The 26,259-nt window shown below is 35.4% G+C and overlaps 4 protein-coding genes across 6 annotated transcripts; 2 read left to right on the top strand and 2 right to left on the bottom strand.

Moving 5' to 3' along the window:
- Window positions 1-1,560: 1,560 nt before the first annotated feature.
- On the bottom strand, window positions 1,561-4,803 carry LOC116024146 (alcohol dehydrogenase 1-like). 2 transcript variants are annotated; one of them, XM_031265049.1, is made up of 10 exons: window positions 4,648-4,803; window positions 4,041-4,177; window positions 3,708-3,754; window positions 3,137-3,462; window positions 2,975-3,057; window positions 2,599-2,704; window positions 2,459-2,520; window positions 2,279-2,374; window positions 2,024-2,185; window positions 1,561-1,931 (listed from the first exon to the last, which is right to left on the bottom strand). In XM_031265049.1, exons 1-10 carry the CDS (start codon window positions 4,685-4,687, stop codon window positions 1,815-1,817), a joined length of 1,176 nt encoding a protein of 391 aa, XP_031120909.1. In that variant the 5' UTR covers window positions 4,688-4,803; the 3' UTR covers window positions 1,561-1,814. The 2 variants fall into 2 exon arrangements, with proteins under 2 accessions (XP_031120909.1, XP_031120917.1); XM_031265057.1 differs by having other exon boundaries at window positions 2,629-2,704.
- A 2,338-nt stretch (window positions 4,804-7,141) lies between these two features.
- LOC116024176 (alcohol dehydrogenase 1-like) lies at window positions 7,142-9,303 on the top strand. The gene is made up of 9 exons (XM_031265080.1): window positions 7,142-7,296; window positions 7,383-7,519; window positions 7,605-7,651; window positions 7,741-8,066; window positions 8,181-8,263; window positions 8,345-8,420; window positions 8,515-8,672; window positions 8,749-8,910; window positions 9,016-9,303. Exons 1-9 carry the CDS (start codon window positions 7,260-7,262, stop codon window positions 9,124-9,126), a joined length of 1,137 nt encoding a protein of 378 aa, XP_031120940.1. The 5' UTR covers window positions 7,142-7,259; the 3' UTR covers window positions 9,127-9,303.
- A 375-nt stretch (window positions 9,304-9,678) lies between these two features.
- LOC116024190 lies at window positions 9,679-14,619 on the top strand. 2 transcript variants are annotated; one of them, XM_031265092.1, is made up of 9 exons: window positions 9,679-10,142; window positions 10,255-10,320; window positions 12,264-12,344; window positions 12,469-12,522; window positions 12,603-12,671; window positions 13,660-13,722; window positions 13,901-14,013; window positions 14,096-14,161; window positions 14,257-14,619. In XM_031265092.1, the coding sequence occupies exons 1-9, from the start codon at window positions 9,906-9,908 to the stop codon at window positions 14,297-14,299; spliced, it is 792 nt and encodes a 263-aa protein (XP_031120952.1). In that variant the 5' UTR covers window positions 9,679-9,905; the 3' UTR covers window positions 14,300-14,619. The 2 variants fall into 2 exon arrangements, with proteins under 2 accessions (XP_031120952.1, XP_031120957.1); XM_031265097.1 differs by having other exon boundaries at window positions 9,714-10,142; window positions 13,901-13,983.
- A 969-nt stretch (window positions 14,620-15,588) lies between these two features.
- On the bottom strand, window positions 15,589-19,563 carry LOC116028607 (LRR receptor-like serine/threonine-protein kinase RCH1). The gene is made up of 2 exons (XM_031270373.1): window positions 16,474-19,563; window positions 15,589-16,207 (listed from the first exon to the last, which is right to left on the bottom strand). Exons 1-2 carry the CDS (start codon window positions 19,268-19,270, stop codon window positions 15,720-15,722), a joined length of 3,285 nt encoding a protein of 1,094 aa, XP_031126233.1. The 5' UTR covers window positions 19,271-19,563; the 3' UTR covers window positions 15,589-15,719.
- Between the last annotated feature and the right edge of the window lie 6,696 nt (window positions 19,564-26,259).

The following is a 26,259-nucleotide window of genomic DNA, read 5'->3' as shown; positions in this document are numbered from 1 at the left end:
TCTGTAGTAATAATAACTAATAAGTTTGAAATGTTATCAGTCACATTTCTACCTAGTTGCATTATCACTTATATATCTTTGCTCCCAAAAGATATATATCATTACACTACGATCATTTGTCTACTTCCCACTATGATATACTTATCCACGAATAACACTGATATCATTTAGTATTAAATTTACTATCACCACAATCTATTTGCCCTCATTATGACCTATACATCCTGCCACTATAACTCGATGAATTAAAACATAATGCAAAAGGGGTCAAATAGTCCCCTAAATGTTATATGAAAAAAGCAATTAGACTATTGAACTTTAAAAAGTTATAATTAAATGCATTAACTTGTTGATTTGATGCAATTAAATAAAAAGTCAATTACTTAAAGATAACTGGTAAAAATAATGATGTGACAATAAATACAATAAATAAATTAATTAATTTATATTATTAATTATTATTATTATTATTATCTTAAAAGAGAAACCATAGTCGTCTTCTTCGTCCAACTATGGATTGGATGAAGAAGTTTCAAAGATCCGGGAGGCAGAGGTCACAGGAGACAAATATATGCCCAAAAAAGTTTGGGCAGTAATATATTTTTTTAAAATTAATTTTAATTTATTTTAATTACAAATTGACATGTCACCCTATTTAATTTTAGGTTTGCTAGATAATTAACATAATTGTAACAATTTGTTAAGTTATTAGTATAATTGCAAGTTTGCAACAAATCAATGAGAGCTTAATGGTAAGTTTGTAACTTTTTAAAATTTAAGGATCTAATTATATTTTCCGAGAGTTTATTTAACTTTTTTTTTTCAAACATAATTGAGTTAAAACATATTTATATTATCTTAGTAAAAATAAAACCTTTAAACATTTCGAAAAAAAAAACATATAACTAAACAGCCTCTAACATTTTACCTGCTAATGGGCGATTGGTGTGAACACGTAGGATCCCAAGGGATCGAGAGCTTCGAAACCAAACAAGGCAAGAAAAAACAAATGTAAATTGATATCACATTTGCTCAATGACTCAATCAACAAAAAATTTGTTTTAAAAAGTCGTTAACTTTATCCAAAATAATTATTGCCTTAAAAAACTATCTTCAGAGGTCACCAAAGAATCTTTTAATTTCTTTACTTTTGTAACTATGGATCTATTAAAATTAAATGCTTGTAGAATGACCTAATCATGTATAAATAATGTAGATTCCCTTTGAATAAAATTAAGAGATATACCTTATAATGATCCTCATAAGTTGAGTAAATTATGTAATTAATCATCTAGAAAAAAAAAAAAAAGTACTCAAAAAAATCATCTAGAAAAAAAATCCCGGTTTAATTCCGGTCCAATTGACTGACTACCGTGCGCCGGTCCAATTGAGTAATTACCGTGCCGGTCCAATTGAGTATCGTATTATTGATTCATCAAGGACAATAATGGTATGTGGTCAAATAAATAAAGTATAATTTTATACTTAAACGTCACAAATTAATTTTTTTTTTATAGTTACTCTACGTAGTGCAAGAAAAAAAAAGAGGAAAAAAGTGAATTTGTTTGAAGACACTCATGAAAATTGATGAAGTTCCAAGTTTGAGGTTGATTTTCCAGTAGGAGAATTCAAAATCTCCATGCAAGTACAGCAATTACAATGACGCCAATCTCTACGGCATCCTTATCAAGGCCTAAAAAGCTTATGCTTATTTATTACCCCTATCATCTATATATATCTCTCTCTCTCATACTTAGGTAGGGATACACTCTGCCAGCCATCTTCTTCACAGAAGAGCTAATGATTATGAAGAATCAGTGTTCCATTTTGATGATGCACCTCAAGCTTTCCCCTTTCAGCATCAGCTCAAAGGCTTTGTTGATTTCCGAGAAGGACACTTGGTGGGTGATGAACTTCTCTAACTCCAGCTCCTGCATATATGCAGCCCAAATCAACATCATTCATTCATTCATTCATATGCCACTCAGTCACTCCAACAAAAACAACACACAATATTACATACCTTTTTCATGTATTTCTCCACCACAGCTGGGAGGTCAGATCTGGGTTTGTAGTTGCCAAAGAAAGTGCCTTTCAAAGTCCTCTCGTTCAGCAGATTCACCGGGTGAGTCTTGAATGCGTCGTCTTTGTTCGGCACCCCCACAAGAACAGCAACACCCCAACCCTGTCTCATCAATCCGTCATCGTATAGTTTAGTTTCAGTTGGAAAACAGACTTACAAAAATCCAGATACTACAATAATAGGCAAGACACTTACATCATGAACACATTCGAATGCGGAGATCATTGCATTGATGTTTCCAGTGCACTCCACGCTCCGGTCCACCCCACCATCTGTCATCTCAGCAATCACCTGCAAATATATATGCTCACCTTAATTTAAACAAGGAACAAAACATCAATGCCAACATTTCAAACCCCAAACAAACTAACTAACCTCTTGAACTGGCTTGCTGTGATCTTTTGGATTCACAAATTCATTAACACCAAACTTCTTAGCTGTGGTCAACAAAACCAATCATCATCATCTTGAATACAACATAATCAACTCTTGTAATAATTATATTTTGTTTTTACATTTTTTGTGCCATTGCAGATCGAACTCACCATCTTCAAACCTATTGGCGTTCAAATCAACACCAATAATCCTCGATGCCCCAGATAACCTAGCTCCTTCCGCAGCCTAATAGTTCAAATAGAGAGACAACACTTAGAACAAACATCACCAGCCAGTTTTTTTAGTGACAAGGGAAATCCACAGCTCGGGTGGGCACCGCATTGGGTAAATCCAACCGAAAAGTGAGCTAAACCCGGCTGGAAAGTCAATAAGCCACTTCCTCCCACAGGCGAAGAAGAACTTGTAACCTTGTGGTTACCACTGACCAACTTATGAGTTGTCCGGACAAAACACATAATAATAAAGAAACAGGGCAATGGTACAAAGTGTACTCACAGCAAGGCCTACAGCTCCCAATCCAAAAATGGCAACAGTTGAGCCTTTTGTCGGTTTGGCAACATTTACAGTAGCACCAAATCCTACACCACAAAAAGTACATTTGATTAGTAAACACTAACAACTAACATTGCTAACATTATATTATATACTCTCTCTAACCTGTGGATATTCCACAGCTGAGAACACAAACTTTGTCAAGTGGTGCCTCAGGATTGATCTTGGCAACACAACCAGCATGGAGTGTGGTGTATTCACTAAAGGTGGAAGTTCCAACAAAGTGATATATGGGCTTCCCATCCTTGCTGAACCTCGTATTTCCATCCCCAATCATAACCCCCCTGTCAGTGTTAATCCTGAGAAGGTCGCACATATTGCTTTCCTCTGATTTACAGTGGCGGCAATCGCCACACTCCCCAGTGAATACTGGAAGAGCATGGTCTCCTGGTTGGAGATGTGTTACTCCTTCACCTACACTCTCAACAATCCTAAATTCAAGAAAAGTAAACAACAAGTTAATGGTGGCATAACTAGCTTGCTTAAAACCTAGTAGCTACTAGTAGCATTGCATTTCAAAATTACTCCGTTTTAAGCTCTATGTTTTACAAAAAACAGGATTAAAACTCTAAAATAAGATCTACCAAACAAAGCCATATATTAAACTAGAAATCAATCCAGAATGCACTATCTATTCAAGCATGATAATACATTTTGACAGAGTTTTAGATTATACCCTCCAGCTTCATGTCCAAATATTCTTGGGAATAGAGGAGTTTGACCCTGCAGTCAAATATCAAATGTAAGAGCGATAAATCAGTAAAGTTCAGTATTGAATTAGAACAAATTATTTATTTATGAGTAAATCGAGAAAATCCACGGGAGTAATATACTATTTTGGGGAATAACGTAACTCATAAAACATGTACCCATTTGGTATCGCTTTCTAATATATGCAATCGGATTGAATAGTAGATTGCGCATTGAATGCTAGGTAATTATGATTACTAACGCTAATTAATTTAATCAAATATGAAACCCAGAATTTAAAATAAGCATCTTAACTTACCTTGGCTTCCCAGAAGTAAACATCAGTGTGGCAAAGGGAGGTGTAGAGAATCTTCAAACGGACTTCCATTTTCTGTGGCGGCGCCACCTCTACTTCCTCAATAACCAAAGGTTTTCCGGCTTCCCATGCCACCGCAGCTGCAAAACGAACGATCATGTTCCGCATAATCAATCATGCATTCATAAACAAAACAACACAAGAAAAAAAAAACTAAACCTTTTTTTTTTTCTGGTTAAAACATTAAACAGATCAAATTTACTGTGGGAACTGTTCATGCCGACAGACAGCAGACTCCCACATATGCGGGATTGAAAACTATGAATCCACAAAATCCATAGCAGTGATGATCAAGAGAACAACCCACATCCATGGAAAAAGACTAGGCTAGATCAAATGAAAATAACAGTAACATAGAAAGAATAATTTAATAATTTATAGCCACAATCAAAGGAAAAAGGAAGCCCAGCAAAGCAGATCCATCGAGTCGTTGAATAAAATAAAAGAAAAAAAGAAGCAAAATCCCATTAGACCAAATCAAGAAACACCGAAAATCCTACCCCATAACATAAAACCAAAACACGATATCGAAATCCCGTAAAGCAATCACCTTTGCAGCGAATGACCTGACCAGCAGTGTTAGCAGCCATAGCTTTGTGTATTTCAATTCGGTGTGATTGTAATTATTATTATCTGTATGTATAATAATATATTGTGAATGCAGATGATTCTAGGGCATCTATTATATACAGTACTGATGAAGGTGGTGACACAGTTTGCGCAAAAGTGGCACCGCTTGAAAACTTCCGCGGACGAGAATGCCCTTCTCCTTGGATTACGCATTTCGCCTCTAGAAACCACCGGACATGCCGCATGCGCACTTGCAGATGTACTAGTTTGTCTTTTCACAGTGTGCTCGTTGCATTTCTGTAGGCGCCTTCGGTTTTAGCTTGGTTCCTACAGTTCACCACTTGTCCCCACCTCCTTTGGCTTCTCAGTGAAAAAAGTAAAGTTCAGATTTCTTTAGCAAGCTGAACGATCACAAAATTGACTTTAATTAAAATTGATTTTACAAGGGTTTGGTTGGAAATAAAGAATTATGTGATAATTGAATTATAATTTGGTAGGAAATGAAATAAGGTGGGAATATAGTAGAAATTTAAATTACATTGTTTGGTATGGATAAATAAAATTATTATGAATAGGAAATGAAGAATGGTATAAAGACTAAAATATCATTATGTAATACTAGAGTAAAAAAGTTTTTTTCTTCATTTTTCCCTTTTCTTCTCCCATTGAATTGCACTTCAAGAAAATAAATAAATTGTAATTCCCTTTAAACCAAACATGAAATTTAAGATAAAAAGTATCACTCTTTTAGCTTTAAGAATTAGAAGACAATGAAATTGACGATGTAATGCGTAATAACTTACAGATCACATAAAAAAGTTGTAAATTGTACTATAAAACTTTATACAAAGGACTCAATCAAGCTAAGGATGTGTTAGCAATAATAACTCTAACTTTGATAATAAACTAACAATAATTTTTGTATACAATATTTGATATTTTTAAATGAATTGTTTGGCCACATAAATTAAAATGATTCTTTGACTAATAAAGCAAGTTGTATGATTAAAAACACAAGAAATATAATATAATGATCATACAATTGTCCAATGGGTTGGGTAGAATATGGGCAAACATCCATTGGATGGATCCACCATTGGAATCTTGATACCACCTCATTGGGTCTAAAGCTTTCCTATTTAAATTGAGACAAAAAATGTTTACTTTACTTATTACCCTTTGAAATTGTAGTTTTTTCGGTTTCTTGTTTTCGTGCTATATAGAGTATTTTATAAAATTTTTGAAATTCATCCAAAAGATGTTATATTTTCATTAAAAAATATTACACACTTTACATAGATTTTTATGATTGAAAATTTTATTTTAATTTTCTAAAAATAACAAATACGTGCCGCATTATCTTAAATCTTACCGAAAACACTCCAAAAATTTTATATTTAAAAAGTAATCATGAATTTTTTAAGAATTTGACTGAAAAAGTTATAAACTCTTTTAGTATCGATCTCATAAGTTTAATTGAGAATAATCATGAATCTTTCTTGAAATGCTCTAAAACTCACAAATTGATTAAGAATAATCATGAAGCTAGAGTTACCTTAATTTAAGCTTATTTTAAATGTAGAAAAAAAAAACTAAAATAAACTACTTCGTACTACTCTTTTTAAAAGGAGAGAGAATAAATGTTTAATCAGCGGGAAGTAAAACCATCGATCGATTTTTTGAAAGCAATAGTCATCGTAGTACTGTTCCCTACTTTTGTCAGCTAATGAATATATTACCATCAGGCTGCTAGAAGGACCCTAGTGCTAGTCAATGCATGCATTACCTCCTATAAACAAAAAAAGTTACTTGCATAAATAATTTAATTAATTATTAAGTGATAGATTATGAGTAAAGATATATAATCAAGTCATTACAATTTCATTGTCAGAATTTCACATAATGTTGTGATTGTTGAGTCACATTAATTTATCATTCCACTATTTTGTTAGACTAGAGCGCGGGGCTTGAGATTATTATTATTAATTTTTTTTTTTTGTCTTTGTGGGCAAAAAATTGTTAATTTTCCTTTAATTTATCTATATCAATTTACTTTTGAGATAATAATTTTTTTTATACTTATTAACAACTCATGAACAGACTAATATATGACAAATAAAAATAATGAATCTACATAATAATTAAATAGAAAAAATCAATTCAAAAGTGCCGTGCCAAAGGATGAATTTTAAAAGATAAATTTAAGAGAGGATTGTACTATTGTAGTATTGATCCTTTTCTATTACGAATTACCACTACTTTTTATTTTAAAAAAAAAAAAGAAAAGAAAAGGAAAAAGGAAAACCAGATGCCTCAACCAAAACCCATGAACCAAAACTTGGGAAAAGTTTCAGATTTTGACGCCTACTGTATTAAACTGTTGACAACGCATGCTTCCGCAGTTCCGCCTACTAACAAACCCTGGTACGCAAAACCAATACCAAAACCACTTATGACTTCCCTTAAATTTTCTTTCCTCTGCAACTATAAATGCCCAACCTTCACCTTCAAACCAACCCACATCAACAACATTCCGATTCAATTCGCACTTACAAGTATTTTCAGCTTGCTTTAAACACTTAGACAACAAAAATGGCGTGCACTGCTGGGCAAGTCATTCGATGCAAAGGTACTATCTTTTTGACATTTTCATCTTCTTGATAATACATGGGTGATTCAGTTAATGGTATATATGATTTGGGTTTTTGGTTGCAGCTGCGGTGGCATGGGAAGCAGGGAAGCCGCTAGTGATAGAGGAAGTGGAGGTCGCCCCGCCCCAGAAAATGGAAGTCCGAATCAAGATTCTCTTCACTTCTCTTTGCCACACTGATGTCTACTTCTGGGAAGCCAAGGTATACTATACTTGCACACCCTTCTTTATATATTGCATTTTGATTGCCCTTTTAAAAAGAGATATTTTTTTTTGGGGTCTTGCAGGGGCAAAATCCTGTCTTTCCTCGTATTCTAGGACACGAGGCCGCAGGGTAAGCTTATATTCATTAATCAAGAATTCTGGTTACTCAGATGTAATGTTTTTGAAATTAAATTCTTGATTTTGTTTGTGGGGTTTTAGGATTGTGGAGAGTGTAGGAGAGGGAGTGACAGAACTTGCAGCAGGGGACCATGTGCTACCTGTTTTCACTGGGGAATGCAAAGAGTGTAGACACTGCAAATCAGAGGAGAGCAATATGTGTGATCTCCTCAGGATCAACACTGACAGAGGGGTAATGCTTCACGACCAGAAATCAAGATTTACAATCAAAGGTCAACCAATCTATCACTTCGTTGGAACCTCCACCTTCAGCGAATATACTGTTTGTCATGTTGGTTCTATCGCCAAGATCAACCCACATGCACCTCTTGACAAAGTTTGTGTCCTCAGCTGTGGTATCTCCACAGGTACACAACAATCTACTCAATTATCAAATCTTGATTCTTGAACATCATTAAAAAAAAAAAACAAAAAAGAATTAGGTTTGATGGGGGTTATGAATTTGATGATTTGTTTTGCAGGTCTTGGTGCCACATTGAATGTTGCTAAACCAAAACAAGGCTCAACGGTGGCTGTCTTTGGATTGGGAGCTGTTGGCCTTGCTGTAAGTCTTCTTAGAATATGTCAATATTTTGACCAAAAAAAAGTTGATATTAGGTGACTAAAATTGTGTACTATTGATCAGGCTGCAGAAGGGGCAAGAATGGCAGGTGCATCAAGGATCATTGGTGTTGATTTGGTTCCCAGCAGATTTGAACTAGGTAAGGTTTTCTATTCCCTTATTACTGTTATTAGTCCAATGATGTTTGACCAGTTGGCTAAGTTTTGTTTTGCTCTTTTTTTTATATACTGCAGCCAAGAAATTTGGTGTGACTGACTTTGTCAACCCAAAAGACCATAGCAAACCAGTTCAAGAAGTGATTGTTGAGATGACTGATGGAGGAGTGGACAGAAGCGTGGAGTGCACTGGGAACATTAATGCCATGATTTCAGCATTCGAATGTGTTCACGATGTATGTGCTATTTATGCTTCTGTAAACCTTAGCCGATTCATTAAGAGGTTGCTAATAATAAGGTTTGGTTTATCAGGGATGGGGAGTGGCGGTGTTGGTGGGAGTGCCACACAAAGAGGCAGTGTTCAAGACTCACCCCATGAACTTGCTTAACGAGAGGACTCTGAAGGGTACTTTCTTTGGCAACTACAAGCCCCGCACTGACCTCCCGGCTGTTGTGGAGAAATACATGAACAAGGTAACACATTCATATCTGTTCTGTTCTGTCTCGACTAAAAGTCTTACACATCATCACCAAACAATCGAACCAATCTGAGATTTGGTCATTTTTGAGAATTTGCAGGAACTGGAATTGGAGAAATTCATCACTCATGAAGTGCCATTTGCTGAGATCAACAAGGCCTTTGATCTGATGCTCAAAGGGGAAGGCCTTCGCTGCATCATCACCATGTAGACTCTTGTCTGTCAAAAAGAAGATGCTTCTATTTTGTGTTCATTATGTAGTCATTCATGTTTTCCCTTTCCCCCCAAAAAAGGTTGAGTTTTGTGTGAATATTACAATCATGTACTTTGTATTATGTTGTCAAATTTCTTAATACTGAATTTTGTATTGTGCACCTTATTCGGTTCACTACTGGCTTTCATGCTTCTTTTAATTGAACCTCAAATGTGGATTTACACAAGACAACACTATGACGAATTACAAATAAATAAAAGGAGATATATCCATTAGCCAGTTACTCATAATTGACCGGCTCAATTCTGCAGCTACTCATCCTCAGAGGTGCAGATGATGAGTGACTCTATAGCTTCACCTTGAACATGATAAATCTTGATTTATGATGAGGTGCAGATGATGAGATGACTCTATAGCTTCACCTTGAGCATGATAAATCTTGATTTATGGTATAATTTTTTTAGTTAGACAAAAATAAGAGTGCATGGTCAAAGTTAGGTTATCGATTATGTAATTTGCGCCATCTATTTGTCATCTCTACTACAAAGTTATCCTAAAAAATGGGCCTATTTTGTCTATAGTTTTGGGCTCATGCCCGACTCATATAGATTTGGGATCCTGTAAGGATAGCTTGGCCCATGCTATATAGTTGGTTGTTTCTACAGTATCTACACTATAGGAAATTACCGGATTTGTACATCCATAGTATTTGTATTATTCATTCATTATACGAATAAATCTGAGACACATATATCTTCTCATTATAGTTCATAGCCATGGCGGGCGTTGCAACGGTCGGCCTGTCGTCGGCAAGAGGCGCATGTTTGCTGACTGCCCCGCGCATGTTAGCTGCCGCCGCTCCTTCACCCATGGTGTCGCTACGGCGTCATTCAGAGCTCAGTTTTCATTCTATGCAACGCAGGTGCGGTCCGCCGTCGAGGAAGCTCACGATTCGGGCCGCTAGAACTGAGTCAAAAGGTGTCTCTCTTGGATTCAGAGCTCCACATTTCGAGGTTATTTCTTAATCTTAATTTGTTCGGAGTAGATATAAGCTATACTTCGTCGGCACATAAACCTTTCATTTTCCTCCCCGTTGGTGATTTAGCTCATGGATTGATGATTCAGCTTTCTGAACCGTTAACCGGGAGAGTGTGGAATCTAGAAGACTTTGAGGCACATCCTGCTTTGCTGGTAATGTTGTTGTTCTATTTTCGTATGACAACTGCTGCATCAAAGGGTTCTATAACTTCTATTATAATGCTACTCCATTTTGTAGTCAATGTTCATGTGTTAATTTGAAGAATGAATCGTAGATGAGCATTACTTGCTTGATTATTTAGAGTTGTATTAATTTGGATAAAGATGCTGTCAATTGTGAAATTTGATTATGATTAGTTTATTGCAAGAGAACTTAAAGTTTCCAATAACAAAAAGGGCAATATGGTGGGGGAGAAAGAATACTTAGTAAGTCATCAATTGATAGAATGATAGGTATGCATAATTGCATATAGAAGATTTCTAGGTGTTAAGTCATAGAAACCTTGCTTCCTTAGAGAGCAAGAAGTCAGCCTTATTTACTTTCAGCCCATGAATTTGGATGTTTGATCTCATTCTTTTGTGATAAGTAAATGGAGATTACTTAGCAAATAATAAAGGAAAATGTCAAAAAATGGAAGGCTTTTTGTACACATTGTATATTATTTAAGGCTGCATACCTTCTGGGGATTGTGATATCCCTCTGGTACAAAAAAATAAAAAGAATTATGTAATAATATTGGAGGGAAGATCAGGGGATGCTTAGGAGTAGTAGGTTGTCTATGGGGAGGGACTTTCTTTTTGTTTCTACACTTAACACACTCTTTTCCTTCTATTTGTGAATGGGGAAGGACAAATTTTAGGTATCTAGCGATGTACTATATGTCTTGAAGCTGTATTTCAAGAAGATTTGTGTTGAACCATTTAGAATGATCATTGAGATGTTGCTCATGTTATCCGGGTTGGAGGTGGTCTTTATTTTTTATTTTTTTATTTTTATAAATTTAGTACATCTGAGGGGATTTCATTATTATTTTTTTAGGGATGGGGTGGTGTTCTTGAAAAAATGAAAATTCATGCTTTCATGACCCACCATAACAAAAAAGTAACTCTTGTCGTTTTTTTGTTGATTTGTTTAGTTGTCAAATTGCCATGTACAAAAACCCTTATCACCTAAGCAGTACAGGATCAGCCTGAACTGGAACTGATAGCCGCTTATGCAATGGTTTCGAACAAGAAATTGACTTGTTGATCCATCAAAGAAGGGGTTGGGTAGGTGAACTTTGTTAAGATATACAAGTATTGTAACAATGAATATGGGGTTGAGAGAGCTGATGACTAGTAATTTTCATCCTTTGTCTTTCCATTGTTTTGTTGTTTTTCATTTACTATCAGACTATCCAGCTAAATAACCCAATGGGGTAGCTCAAGTGGCAAGTGAGCTCTCCTTGTGGGGAAGAATTTCGGGAGAACCCGGGTCCGATTCCCACAAGTGACGATTCCCCTTGGGCCAGCTCCTGTGCCTCCCGGAGCGAGTGCGGATGGATTCGGACTGTTAAACCGACGGAGAAAGACCCGGTGGATTTACCAAAAAAAAAAGGCTATCAGCTAAATGAATGGGAAGTATAGCTGGAATGTTAATGAGCAATTCCTACCAGCCATTAATTACCCAATACAATATTAACAGTACTTTTATTCCACTGGCCTGCTCCAATACCTAGCCATACGTACAATAATGTACATAGGAGCTACTGAACTGCTCATCATGACATTATTAGTGCTTATCATACTGATCTCTTTAGTCATGTTGCTTAAGGGGTTTAAACTTGTTTGTAATATTGCTGAAAAGTACAGTTTAAGCATTTAAAATATATTGCAAGATTGCAACCACGTTGAGTTGTAAAAATTACTTGGTAATATAATTGTGAAGAGTGTAAAGTTTCACAATGCATTGGAAGATAGGTCTGTGGCTTCCCTTTCGGCTTAAGATGAGTGAAAAATTCTGCTTATTAATTGGGCTAATATCTTTAATCATTATTATTATTGGTCTGTAATTTGTAATGACTTGTTAGCTTAGATCTAACAATCTGCTCCTGCAGGTTATGTTCATTTGCAATCATTGTCCATTTGTCAAACACCTGAAGAAAGATTTTGTAAAACTTTCCAATTTCTATATGAAGGTATGCAGATAGCCTGCCCTTCTATTATTCTTTCTGCTTCACACCTTACTCAAACTGTGTTTTTCTTTTTGGCCCAATGCCATAAACACACTAAAATATCAACTATTTCTTGCTTTTGCTGCAGAAAGGCCTTGCTGTTGTTGCTATATCATCAAACTCTGCAGCTACTCATCCTCAGGTGCAGATGATGCTATAGCTTCAGATATCGTTTGTGATTACCCATTGTGCAATTTATTATCAATTTTCTATTCTTAACAGGATGGACCAGAATTCATGGCGGAAGAAGCTAAACAGTTCAATTATCCTTTCCCATATCTCTATGATGAGGTACCTTTTTTGCCTGTAATAATTAAATTCACAAATGCATAGTAATAAATCATGTATGTTCCGAGTATTTATAAAGGAAATTCTTTGCTTTAGCTCTTCTATATGGCCTTCTTTTTATGATCATTCGTGTTTGACTTTTATTTCATTGTTTGTTACATATCTAGCTTTTCAATGTTAATTTTTATTTATTTATTTTTTTAAAGAGGCCTCTGATGGCATGCGATTTATGGAGATAACTTCTTTATGGCCTTTGCATGCCATTCTCCTTTAAATGATTCGATGGGGTTAGGACACCCCACAGTTGAAAAAGCAATATGGTTTCTTCCTCTGGATTTCTTATATTGGTGGTGGGTTGGAGTAGAGGAGCAAAAGGAATGACATTTTTTTATGACAAATGTCTTGCTTTCAGTTGTGTGTGTGATAGGATTATTTTTATAGCCTCTTTATGGTGTGAATTTTTCATTTAGGAATCCCTTCCTCTATTCTTTTTGTACCCTTCCAAGATTTTTTTCCCCCTCTCATTTAAGTTTTATTTTTATTGTCAAAACTTAGAGTTCCACTGCTATGTTAAGCAAGCTAGGACAGAGGGTGGCATAGGGAAAATGCTTTGGTTGCTGTTAGATTCTGGTTATGCTTTTGTTATTTCGTTGAGATGACAGTATAATATTAAAGAAATCAAGTTTCCTGTTTTGCTTGGTATAATGAGCAAGAAGGTCAATTCCTAATTGTGATGTATGATAAAGATATTGTGTTGCCAATTGGAAATTTCAAATTCCACTGCATGAGACAAGTAAAGAATTTTATCTCCATTTTTATCTCCCAACAACTTCACTTTAAATTTGTGTTTGTGAACCCTTATGAAGAGATAAGGTCAGCACTGCACATACTGATACATTCTCACTAGTCATGTGCTTGGATAGAAAAATGCATGACACATCTTATTACCAAATTCATACAATCTCATTCAACTTGGTATGTTCTTTTTCAGTCACAAGATGTTGCAAGAGATTTTGGAGCTGTTTGCACACCGGAGTTTTTCCTATTCAAAAAGGTAGCACATAACTTCAAATTATCTGCCAGAATTTTTGGGCACAATGTCTTATACTAATTTCTCATTGAATATTTAGTTTCATCATCCTCTGGCATGTATTCTTGAGCGCATTAGTTTTGTTGACTTTTGAAGCATGCTCATTGTTTTCTACATGTTGCAAAACTTTCATTTGTGACAGGATGGACGAAGGCCCTTTGAACTAGTTTATCATGGTCAATTTGATGATTCAAGACCAAGTAATAATGTCCCAGTCACTGGAAGGTGGATTACACAATTCATATTTTTAATTAGGTTAATGCCGTAATTTCTTTCAATACCTTTGACATTTTAAAATTTACAAAATCTAAATGGGTTTTTATGCTACATCATATAGGGACCTGAGCCTAGCAATAGATTGTGTACTCAGTGGCCAACCAGTTTCATCTGCTCAAAAACCTAGGTATTTGCTAATTTTCTTTTTTCATATTCTTTTTGAACTAGTCTTTGTACCCGTAATTAGAGTTGGTGATATAAAACTGTGTATTTTTTTACTAGTGTTGGATGCAGCATAAAATGGCATCCTGGAGAAAAGCCGTAATTAGGAATTCTCATCTTGGCTCTCTATGTTGTTGCCTGCACTGAGTTAAAGGTGCACCAGATAATTACCGTAGCAGAGCTGATCTTTTGGAGGATTCAGACATTTTGTAATTTTGATGTAATGGCTCTTCTGTAATTTCATGTGTTTGACCTGTGAACTCTATGTTCATACCTATTGGAAGTTATTCTACTCATGTAGAGCTCCCTCTTGCTATTGTAATGGTGACTTCTATTTAACAAGAATGTGTATATGTACATGTAAGTGAGAATAGATTAAAAATAATTTGTTATGATTACAGGAGTATATATGTTCTCTCATGATTAGCTTATGGGCCACTAACAAGTACCAAGGTTTCCTTCATCCCATACACCCTTGCATCATTGGTTGTTCTGATATGATGTTCTTGAGCACTGAGGCATTATGGCCATTAATTTGAATCCTTTTAATTGTACTGAAATGTTTATTTTATGTACTTCCACATTATCTGTCCTTTTGCGCTTTCCATGTGTCAGTTTTACATTTCCTGTTTATATTCATAGAACCTCTGAAGCAAACTTAAAGTTAGTGTCAATATTTTAATATATATAATTCAGGCAATAGGCCCATAGTACAAAGCAGAATATCTTCTGTATTATATGGAACTTGGAAAATCTAGTTAATAATGCTTGGAAATGGTTTTGGGCTTTCTTGTTTATATATGCTGTAATATGCATGTGGTGGCTACATTCTTATCCCTTGTGGTTTGTTAGGTCACTGTATGCTACCAGTGGGCCTAGAAGGTAAGCTGATCACATGGCTAAGAGCAATGTATCTTTCAAGAGAACATGGTGAGTTCATATATCCTTTCTATTTTTTGTGAAAGTGATGTGTGAGAATTGGTAGGGAATGATGGTCCATTTACTTCCCCATCATTATATGTTCCATTTGGTTCCGGCCAACCAAGATCTTGTCATCTTTGTGCCTTTCTATCTTTCCAGCTCTCCCCACACCCACAACACATGGGATTGATAGCTACTTCTCCCTTTGCCGACCCTTTGTTGGAAGATTGCTTTTGCTTAGTCACTTCTACTAGTCAGGCTCTCTTGTTGCTCTAGCCTCTAATTTTCAGCCATTTTATTATCTTTATGCATATTTATACTGCTAATATAATCAATTGCGATGCATTAAGACTGTGTTTCTTGCATTTTGATGAAAGCTAATTAAATTGAAGAAGGAAAGTTTTATTACATGCACGCAACTTTGATAGCTGACAGGTTTGTGAAATGAAAAATGTGATTAAGGTACAGAAGTGGGACCAAATGGAGCATGAGCCTTAGATTGTATGATGAAAGTTGAATGACAAACATAAAATTTCTATCATTTTATTGCATGCTTGAAAAGAATCAACTGACTGAGAACTACATTGAATATGAAGTGAGACTTATTGGAACTGGGAGGGTGATTTTATGAGGGGTTCAGATGACCTAGAGAAACTCGAACACTGAACTGAAGTTTCTGAGTTTGATGCCATTGCTTTTACTGAAGTTTCTGAGTTTGATGCCATTGCTTTTCTGTGATGATTAGGCTTCTCAAAATCATCATTTTCATGCCTTATTTCTGTAAGCATTGCTGCTACATCCTTCATTGTTGGCCTTTCAATTGGGCATGGGTTTACGCACAGAAGAGAAACCCCAAGAACTTGAAGCATTTCTTGAGTTTGGGTTCCAGATGTTGAGAGTAATTGTTGATCAAGAATTGTTGTGAAGTCTCTGTGTTTTACTCGCAGTTCCTGGTTCAACCAAGTTACAATGTGGGCACCATCTGGGATCCGGGGATCAGTTGGTTCCATCCCTGTTAGGACCTCTAAAAGCACTATGCCAAAGCTATAAACATCACTCTTCTCTGTTATCCTTAAACTATATCCACATTCTGCAATGATGGACCAGATATCATTAGGGTACTATCATAACTAGCATTCAGTAGTGACCAGAGAATGTTTCATATTGAGATAATTCTTCTGGGAATTCAAATGTACCTTAAAATTCATTCAATAAATCAATACTAAAAACTAAAACTTAACATGCATGAATTGATAGGAGGCTTAGGTTTTACATCCTGTTTTTTGAGACATCCTGAATCCTAAATTCTCCAATTATAACTACATGTATTTAACAGATTGAAGTCAGTGTTCATACCTGGAGCCATGTATCCATAAGAGCCTGCCACAACAGTGGTATCCCTTGAAGAATCTGAAGAATTTACATGCTTTGCTAGTCCGAAATCTGCAAGCACAGCTTCAAAGTGTGAGCCAACCAAGATGTTGTTGGCTTTGATGTCCCGGTGAATGATGGGAGGAATACAGTCATGGTGGAGATACTCTAAACCCTGAGCTGCTCCCAGTATGATCTTATACCTAGCATCCCAATCCAAGAATATCCTCTTCTCATGGAGAAGTCCTGCTAAACTCCCATTACTGATGTAGTCAAACAATAGCAGTCTGGTTTTCCCGTTGTTACAGCATCCAAGAAGCCTTACTATGTTTTTATGCCTTATTGATCCCAGTACTTTAACTTCTGCAGAAAACAAGTCCCTCTGTGAAATCTCAGTGCTCTTCTTTGGCCATAATTTTTTCACTGCAATTACCTGCCGCATTGGAATCTCAACACGATAGACGACTCCTGAGCAGCCCTTTCCAATGATGTTGGAATCAGAGAGACCTGTTACAACATCATTCACAGAAAAGGTCAGCTTTTGGAATGGGACAACATCCCAGTGTAGGCCATTTTCTTCATCATTTTTCCTACATGTGGCGCCGTGAGCTCTGATGAGAAGCATTATTGTGGCTGTCAAGATGATCATAATCATGAAAATGCTAAGTACAATAAGAATGGTTAGGTTTCTGATTGATTTCATTCTATGCTGGTTTTGACTAACATGGCAGGTATTTCTGTTAATGCAGAGTTGTTGATTTCCAAGAAAAGCACTACTAGGGAGACCCTGGAAGAATTTGGTGTTTGGAATTACACCGGAGAAGTTATTGCAAGAGACATTCAAAGAAACAAGGTTGTTGAGGTTGCTGATAGCATTCAGGCTTCCTGTCAGCATGTTATGAGATATATCCATGTTTGCTAGCTTGGATAGATTAGAAAAGCTTTCTGGGATTGGCCCTGTCAGAAAATTCCTACTTAAGTTTAACATGATATCTAGTCCTTGCAGTTGACCAATCTGTCCTGGGATTTGACCATTGAGTTTGTTGCTGCTCAAATCCAACAACTGCAAACCTTTACAGAGGCCAAGTGTTTTGGGGATCAAACCGGTGATACTGTTCCCATTCAGCATAAGCTTGTTCAACGATGTGAGCTTCCCTATATCTTCTGGGATGGTACCCGATATCCTGTTCATGGAAAGATCTAGGACATTGAGCATGGCAATGGAAACAAAAGAAACTGGTATTATCCCTTCAATCATGTTGCTATGCAGATCAACCATTTCTAGTTGTGTGCAGTTTCCAATATCCGGAGGTATAGCTCCTGTAAGTTGATTATCTGACAGCTCGAGGAAGCTCAGACTTGGTAGCAATGCAATTCCTGAGGGAATTGGACCATCTAATCTGTTTGATCCCAACCGTAATCGGGCTAGGCTTATGCAATTGCCAATATTAGGAGATAGTCCACCAGAAAGTTGATTTGATATCAGAAGCAGCTTAGTCAAGTTTCTGAGGTTGAACAAGGCTTCTGGAACTGGCCCGGTGAGAAAGTTGTGGGAAAGATCCAACGATTGGAGCTTATGGCAGTGAGCTAGCTCAGCTGGTATTCTTCCAGTAAGCTGATTTTGCCATGCGAAAAATAGAGAGAGGTCTTTGAGTTTCCCAATGGTCGGTGGAATCTCCCCAGAGAAGTTGTTGTTGTCCAACTCAAGTTGCTTTAAACCGGAGAAGTTGCCAATATAGGAAGGAATACTACCAGAAAAGCTGTTGTCCGACAAAAGCAGCTCCTCCAGTTCACTGAAATTTTCAAAAGATGGCGGAAGTGGACCAGTCAGGAAATTCAGAGAGAAATCAATAACTCTCAAACCTGAACAGTTTCCAAAACTTGTTGGAATTGGGCCCCGCAAATTATTCTGCCACAATAACACCTTTTTCAGGTTCTTGAGGAGGCCAATTTCACTGGGAATTTCTCCTGAAATTTGATTTTCATAGACAAACAACTCTTCTAAAGAAGAACAGTTTCCAATCTCTGGAGGAATCTCACCAGTGAGATTGGCTGTGTAAATTGCAAGAGTCTTGAGATTCTTCAGTTCTCCTATAGTATGTGGAATCTGACCTGAAATCCCAGTGTCTGCAACTCCAAAAACGGCCAGCATTTTGCAGTTTGATATCTGCATTGGGATTTCTCCAACAACTCCCAAATTCCCTCCAGCCCGGAATATTTCTAGATTAGTCAAGTGCCCAATCTCAGCAGGAATCATTCCAGAAAGCAAGTTATCAAAGAGCTCAAGCTGCTGCAACTTTGAGCAGTTCCCAATTTCCTTCGGAATTTCACCGTGAATGAGGTTGGAGCTAAGTGACAGCTGCTGCAGTTGTGATAATCTCCCAATCTTTGGCGGAATACTTCCCGTTAGAGCATTGAAACTAAGGTCTAGCGTGATCAGGGATGACAAGTTTCCGATGGCAGGTGGAATTTCTCCGGTGAGGTTACCATTCGAGAGGACTAGCACTTTGAGGAACCCGAAGGAGAGGATTTGAGTAGGAAACTTTGTAGGGAGATTGATAGAAGCTATCTTGATTTCTGAAACGAAACCGGTGGTGGTGCATGTGATGAACTCCCACTTGCAAGGATCCCGGTGAGCCGGATTCCATGAAGAGAAGTGCCCAGCAGAAGAGGAAGAGTTGAAGGCAGAAAGCCATGACAGTAAAGAGTGACCTTCCTGGTTCAAAGCCAAGATTGCAGGGAGAAACAAGAGGAATATGAAGACTGTTTTGGCAGAAGACATGATGATGATGAGGTATAAATAAATGTCCTAATCAGCTTCTTCTTCCTTCCAAGTGCAGTCATTAAAGTTCCCCAGCAATGATTTCTGCATCACAGTTTTCCAGAATCACTAAAAAACCAAGAAACTGAGTTCTAATTAAAACCCCAAATAATGTTTTTTTTTTTTCTCTTTAAACTAAGGATTTGATATTTGACAGTGTAGGACAGGATAAGTGGTGAATGAATGTCAGTAATGTAGAGTGATGGATAGGAAAATTATTGTTAAGAATGTACAAACATACCTTTGTTTTTGTGTATATATTGAATGGATAGTGTATGGGGTCCGGTTTTGGATGTTTTGTGGCATACTATTATTAATACAATGTTTCTTTCAGTGTTGCTTTGTCCTCAAGTACATAGCCTTTAGCGTGTGCATCTTCTCTTTTTCACATGACAAAAAACACTCCACACCCCAATCATTCTACTGCAGATCTGCAATATTATCCTGTCTCAAATTTCACTTGCATTATTTCTTAAAAATTATATTCAATCATATACTAATTTGGGCTAGTAGCTTAAGCAACAAACCACTCCGGGGTTTGGATTTCAAAATTACCTTTAGAATTAATTTTGGAGATAAAATTACACAATTGAGCAACATGCAAGGTACCCAATGGTTGCATGCTCTTCACGCGCCTATTGACTGGTTGGCTAGCAACCACTCCAATTTTATTTTTTTTTGAATACTACTGACTCTATTACAACCACTCCAATTATCCTCCCTTTTTCTGTATCCCTTTACTTTTGTTTCTTTTTTAAAATTTTTTTTTTTATATAAGTTAGTTGGAGATTGAACCCACAAAAACTTATAAAAAATCTCCATTGTTGAAAATGTCCAAGAAGTATGATTTTAACAATTGGTAATGAAAGAAATGCGCAATTACTACTCAGAATGTATATTAGATTATAACTTTGCTCTTATTAATATCTTGCAAATCATATAAAAAATCACATAAAGAAAACCTCCACGATGAAGACCATGACATTAAAGACTTTTTATGTTGCATTAATTTTTAACAATTGGTACAAGGAAAATTGATACAAATAGGATGTTGTTTTCAAAATTTTAGGTTTAATTAATTATTTATATTTGTAGAAAATATTAATTCCAAACAATGTCTTTTTCCGAGGGTCCCCATTTTGGTGTGGGGTGTTTGTGTTAGACAGGCAATCATGTCTGTGAAGAGATTACCGGCAGGCAATAAATAGGATTAGCTGGGAGATAAGATGTGTGATTACTCAACTAATGACTAATGAGAAGAAGAAGCGACACCATAACCATAATCTATCACAGAAATAGATGCATCCTATCCTTTTTTGGCATTATACATTTGTAAAGATCTGCAAAATTGTTTTCTTTTAATATCCTAATAAAGGTGGCCACAAAAGTGAGGCTTGTGGTACTCAGTAAAAGGTGTTCGCAAAAAGACATTCCGCAATTTTGATTGATTGTTTTTGACAATTACTTATCATCTTTTAATTGGTACCACTGTCATATGCTCTTACGTGCATTGCATATTATTTGGCATACCATGTTCATTTGTTTCTTCTCCTCCTCCAAGGCATATGAATAATGAATTGGTGAGGTAAACCGAATCAATATAATTTTGAGACTTAATATTAAATTATATACTTATACGTTCCTCTTTCTTACTCTGAGAGTTCGTGGCAGAAATAGAATCCACTTCCAGTCGCTAGAAGCAAGTATTCAGTAACATTAAGTGAAACTTATCATTTATTGGACCAATGCCTCTACTCATTCTTTATCCAAATAAATAATGGACGATGTAAATAAAATTTACACTTTTGTTGATGTGATTTTTGTTATAAATATTTATTTTATATGTGGTCATTATCCCACTTTCTCCTACTTCTATGTCGTTTGTATAGGGTTATCTCTGGTGTATGTGTGTGTGTATATATATATATATATATATATAGAATCAATTATTAATGAAAATGTGTCCTTGTATTCTACGAGTTGAATGTGTTCTTCTTCTCTCTTTTCTCTTATTCTTTGTAATGTTTTGAGCACTGTTTAAAGTGGTGTAAATACAGGACAATGGTGAAAAGATGAGTGCAATGTCGTTCCGCAGGAAATTAGGACTATGGCGTGTACTTGAGCGGTTATCTAAATTCTAGTCACTAAGGTTTTGGAACCCATAAGGATCCAAGCAATTCATTGGTTGGAAGGATTTAATAAACTAAGGTATTTTTGGATTTTTTGGATTCTAGGGATTACAAATTTAATTCAAGAAACTTTAATAGGGAAAGATAGGTTTAAATTATGGATATTGCTCTATTGATGCTTTAACAATTTAAGACTAGGGGAGAACAAATTACCTAGGGTCCTAAAGCAATGCACATATGCGTTTAAATTAGGGGTATTGCTCAGGACCGGCCCTGAATGCGTTGGGGTATTCGCCGAGTTCTTAGGGATCACGGCCGTTTGACTCGGGAGCACCTCCTTTTTAAGGTCTTTAGGCTTCCTGCTACCTCATGCTAGCACCACACACATTTTTATTTTCTTTGAGATTTTTTTGGCCTGATACCAGGTTAGTAGTAAGAAAGTTATAGTCGTGAAAGCATATATAAGCTTTTATTGATGAAAATAAAGAGAACATATATAACAAGTTGCATATAAATACCTCAAAAGCTTATTCTTGCGAAACCTTTAATTTGCCACTTGCACCAAGTTTATTCGGCCTTTATGCCGAGTTTGTCTGGTTCCTGACCGTTCCTTTATTTTTTGCTTACCAGTAGTTGTTCTTCCTCTATTTTTGACAAGCCTTTCGGTAGCATTCACGAACCATCTGTTGTACGTGCATCGTGCGTGCACTTTACGTGCATTATTAAGAAATGACCACATTTATCAATATTCTTGCATTAAATCGACAAATTATACATATATAATCGACCCAAATCGAAGTGTTATTCAGATAAGTAATGAAATGGACTCCAGCAATGAAAGTAAAAGACTGCTTTGAGTAGCCTTTTGAATTTTAGCATTTTGGAGTTACAAAAAACTTATTATTTACCAATTAATAGTGATCAAATAAGCCAAAATTAACTGATAGGCTGATTATTTACCAAACAGGGCCATGTTTTCTTCTCGCTGCCTTTATTCTGCCTTAAATCAGTTAAATGTGAAGATATGACTTTGTTTGGATTCTTATCATATCCCTTCCAACACGTGAAAGACTTAATTGACTTGTTTCAATATGCCATCAAGAGAAATCAGTGATGCAAGGCAACAAAGAGTCATAAGTAGCCCAACACAATTTTCTAGATGGTATCAAAACATAGGTGAGCAATCATTTGTTACAATCTAGTGTTTTATCTTTCATTTAGTGTGCTCATGAAGCTATGAAAGCATAGTTCTGTGTTTCTGTGGAATGAAGCATTGACTTATTTTGTTTACTGCCAGAGGAAGACTATAAATCGCACATTCGCTATTGTGTTTACAGATAACATTATGTTTCACTACTAGAGGAAGATACAAGGTCATTCTGAGGATAAATCAAGTAATCTAATTTAGTATAGGCGGGATAAACCTAATTCTAAGATCAAATGTTTGTCCTTAGCATCAAATCCTGTAACATTGCTATTACAGATTTACAGTAACCCACTCACGGCTTTTCCTTCTACCTTTTTAAGAGTATTTTAGGTTTATAGCTACTGAAATCTTTTGTCAAAAGAGGAAATTAGGAAGGAAATTTTTCTTAGTGATGAATAGCATTCTCTTTAAATTATATCTTATATATATCAATGCGATAACAATTGAGATTTTAACATGTTCCTTATTATTATTATTATTATTATTATTATTATTATTATTATTATTATTGTTATTGTTATTGTTATTAGGGGGAAGAGGAGGAGGAGAATACTCCTGGGTTTGGAGAACGGGATGGGCTATTGAGTTTGTACTAATTCATTGGCCCAATAAAGGATTGGCCCATCCCTTTAACAAACTTGTAAACAGAATCCATTGAAGTTTGTACAAACTCCAATCTCGGAACATCATTTATGGGCCTAGGATTGTCAGCCCATACAAGCCTAGTACGGTAAATTATTATGTTGACCCGGATTCAAAATACACAATTTATATATTGAATGTATTCACAATTTATATACTGTATGTTCACAATTTACATATTGAATGTTGACAATTTAAATTGTGAATATTGAGTATGTAAATTGTGGCGGATTGATAGCATAATTTGCCAGTAAACCCACATTGTCTTCCTAAGAATATATTATTGATTGATTTTTTTTTTCCTTTTTTACGTGTTTTTAATCGAAACAGTGTAGTATAAAAATCTCAGTTCATATAATTTACAAATTACAAGTTTAACACTTATAGAGTTTTCTATAGGAGTAAGTTACACTTTTAGTATTTGACTATTGTAAAATTTAATTCTAATATTTTAATTCTGTCTTAGTACATCATTGACTATTATTTCATTTCTACAATTAGTCATTTGCTTAGACTTTTGTCATCTTACTGAGTTATATACTTATGTTTAGTAAAGAATACTAAACTATTATTGTATCATTCAAGTCTCTTGCCCTAACATGTAATTTCTATCTATCTCCCTTGTAAACTTTTTAAATTAAATTTGAAATTGCATGTTAGTCATATTTATTAAATGACGAAATAATAAAACTTTAAAAGGATTAATTGTCACAAACAAATGATAATTAATGGTATAATGTGACAAAATTAAAAAAGAACACACGTGACTAAACGTGACAATGCCACAATAGTCAATGACTAAACATGAAATTTGATTTTTTAATAATTAATAATTATTCATTTCAAGTTCACTTATTCAAATTATTTACAATTTTTATATAATATTCATTAATTTAATACTTCTCCTATCTTATTTTACTTATCTTATTTACTATTTATTAATCAAACAACTTCTTTCTTTTTTACTTATGTTTTTGGTTTAATAATTCTTTTATTGTAATTTCTAAACATATAAATAATTATAAAATTTTATTAATCGAATTAGAGATATAAAATAAAAGGGAGTATCACATAACAAAAATAATGAATGCAATGAATTTGATTTTTTTTTTTAATCCAATTTAAAAAAAAAGGGAGTCTAAATATTATATTAACCACATTTGTGTTGGCAATAGGATACCAAAAAATGGATTGAATTTTGGGATAAGACATTTTCAAACACAATTAAGGAACAATGTTTTACGGCAGCACGCCTCCTTCCCAAAAGATTTTAAAAACGCAATTTTCCGTCAAGTCTGATCTCATCCTTTGTTCCTTCTTCTTTTTTCTGATGCAAATTACACATTTGATTTTGACAAAATTTTTAAAATATAGTTTGTGGTGGACTTTTGACTAAAGGGCGTTAACGATTAAACAAAGTGTTTAATTAAGGGATATAATTGTAATGATATGTGTATTGAATATTAATCGACAATAAGATTTTCTATTGTATTAATATATATTATATTATTATCCCGTGATCATACTTGTAACATCATTGAGGGATGCAAGGAATGAGTAAAAGATTGAGATGTCAAGATCAAGCATGCATGTGTATAGAGAGCAAAATCGTAAGTGTTAAAGTTGGCCATGCCCAACAGAGGGAAAACTAGACTGAAATACATCATTGGCTCTAGATGGTGTTCCACAAGTGCTTTTGGAAGACAAGTTAAGTATACTTAGCCCAAGAAAAAGCATTGCCAAAGGCACTTAGTTGTTTTGAGTTGAACCCTTCCTTTTGATAACGGTGATTCGGTGAAAAGAATTGTCAAAATAACAATAAAAAAACTCATATATTACATGCCTATTTCATTGGCTTGTCAAGATTTTTTTATTTATATAATTTGGTAAACTTGCCGTCTAATTTTGCGAATGGGAACTGAATGTGTGGCCTAATATGGAGAGTATAAACTGTCTAGCCATATCTTCAAAAAAAAAACTGTCTAGCCATATTATGCTACATTCTTTGCCTCTTATTAATTTGTACCAAGATTCGTTTTATGATGGTCATCTAATTGTTTAGTATGTACCTAAGACAATCGTATTTCGTCTTTCTCTATGTTGAGATTGAATTATCCAATTTGATCTCAAAGTGTAGCATTATATAATCCTTAGAATTGACCTATTTATAATATTAACTAAACTTCTTTTTCTTTTTCTTTTTTTTTAAATTTAATTAAGCCTTTTGAATCGATCAATAGTTTTATGCAAGCTTTCAGGTATTATATTTTTATTTTTAAAATTAAATTTCTGATATGATTGTCACAACAGCTACTTCTTCCCCTTTTTCTCTCTAAAACCAAACGCCTTTCTCTGCTGCTCAACTTCGGCTTCCACCGCCGGCCTCCGGCCGGAGCTCTAATGGAGCTTTGAGCTGGCGGTTTTGGTCACCTTCTACGTTTGCTCTCGCTCTTCTTCCGCTCCGACCATCGTCGTAGCTCCGTCCGCCTCCGACCACCGCCACAGATCTTCTTCTTCCATTTTCTTTCCCTTTGAATAAAATAATAGTAGGTAGGTATTGGGTTTGTGTTGGTAGTCTTGAACTCCCGACCCTACTTTGACTTTACCCACTTTTTATTTTCTCTATTATTGTGTTTTCCTCTCGTTACTTTCACGAGCATTTTTCCTCTCGTTACTTTCACGGGCTTTTCATTTTCATTAGCATAAATCATTTAGTTTGGTTTCGGCAAGTGTTGATCTTATCCTAGGCGAACAAAAAAGAATGATGACGAAGACCCAGATCTTTGATGAAACTTTAAGCTCCTTGAAGGAACATAGTTTCTTAATTATGAAACAGTCTGCGATTCAAGTTTTCTATAGCATAGTTAGAAAAGTTGTTTCTATGTCTGACTGTAAGGAATGGTTTACTATTTCATTGATCGTTGATGTAAACGTTTTATGTTATGAATTAATGGAATAGCTACGTTTTCTTT

This window comes from Ipomoea triloba, chromosome 1, assembly GCF_003576645.1.
Source record: "Ipomoea triloba cultivar NCNSP0323 chromosome 1, ASM357664v1".
Lineage (NCBI taxonomy): Eukaryota > Viridiplantae > Streptophyta > Magnoliopsida > Solanales > Convolvulaceae > Ipomoea > Ipomoea triloba.
This window is presented reverse-complemented; position numbering and strand designations above follow the sequence as displayed.

Bases quoted from the DNA above. Each gene is read 5' to 3' on its own strand.
- LOC116024146 (XM_031265049.1), bottom strand. From the start codon at position 4,687: ATGGCTGCTAACACTGCTGGTCAGGTCATTCGCTGCAAAG. The intron at 3,058-3,136 runs GTTAGAGAGAGT...TTTGTGGTGTAG, and splicing joins CAGCTGTGGAATATCCACAG to GATTTGGTGCTACTGTAAAT. The intron at 2,705-2,974 runs GTGAGTACACTT...TTGAACTATTAG, and splicing joins TGGGAGCTGTAGGCCTTGCT to GCTGCGGAAGGAGCTAGGTT.
- LOC116024176 (XM_031265080.1), top strand. From the start codon at position 7,260: ATGGCGTGCACTGCTGGGCAAGTCATTCGATGCAAAG. The intron at 8,421-8,514 runs GTAAGGTTTTCT...TATATACTGCAG, and splicing joins TCCCAGCAGATTTGAACTAG to CCAAGAAATTTGGTGTGACT. The intron at 8,673-8,748 runs GTATGTGCTATT...TTGGTTTATCAG, and splicing joins CATTCGAATGTGTTCACGAT to GGATGGGGAGTGGCGGTGTT.
- LOC116024190 (XM_031265092.1), top strand. From the start codon at position 9,906: ATGGCGGGCGTTGCAACGGTCGGCCTGTCGTCGGCAAGAGGCGCATGT. The intron at 13,723-13,900 runs GTAGCACATAAC...CATTTGTGACAG, and splicing joins AGTTTTTCCTATTCAAAAAG to GATGGACGAAGGCCCTTTGA. The intron at 14,162-14,256 runs GTATTTGCTAAT...TTTTTTTACTAG, and splicing joins TCATCTGCTCAAAAACCTAG to TGTTGGATGCAGCATAAAAT.
- LOC116028607 (XM_031270373.1), bottom strand. From the start codon at position 19,270: ATGTCTTCTGCCAAAACAGTCTTCATATTCCTCTTGTTTCTCCCTGCA. The intron at 16,208-16,473 runs GTATGAACACTG...CCATCATTGCAG, and splicing joins TTATGGATACATGGCTCCAG to AATGTGGATATAGTTTAAGG.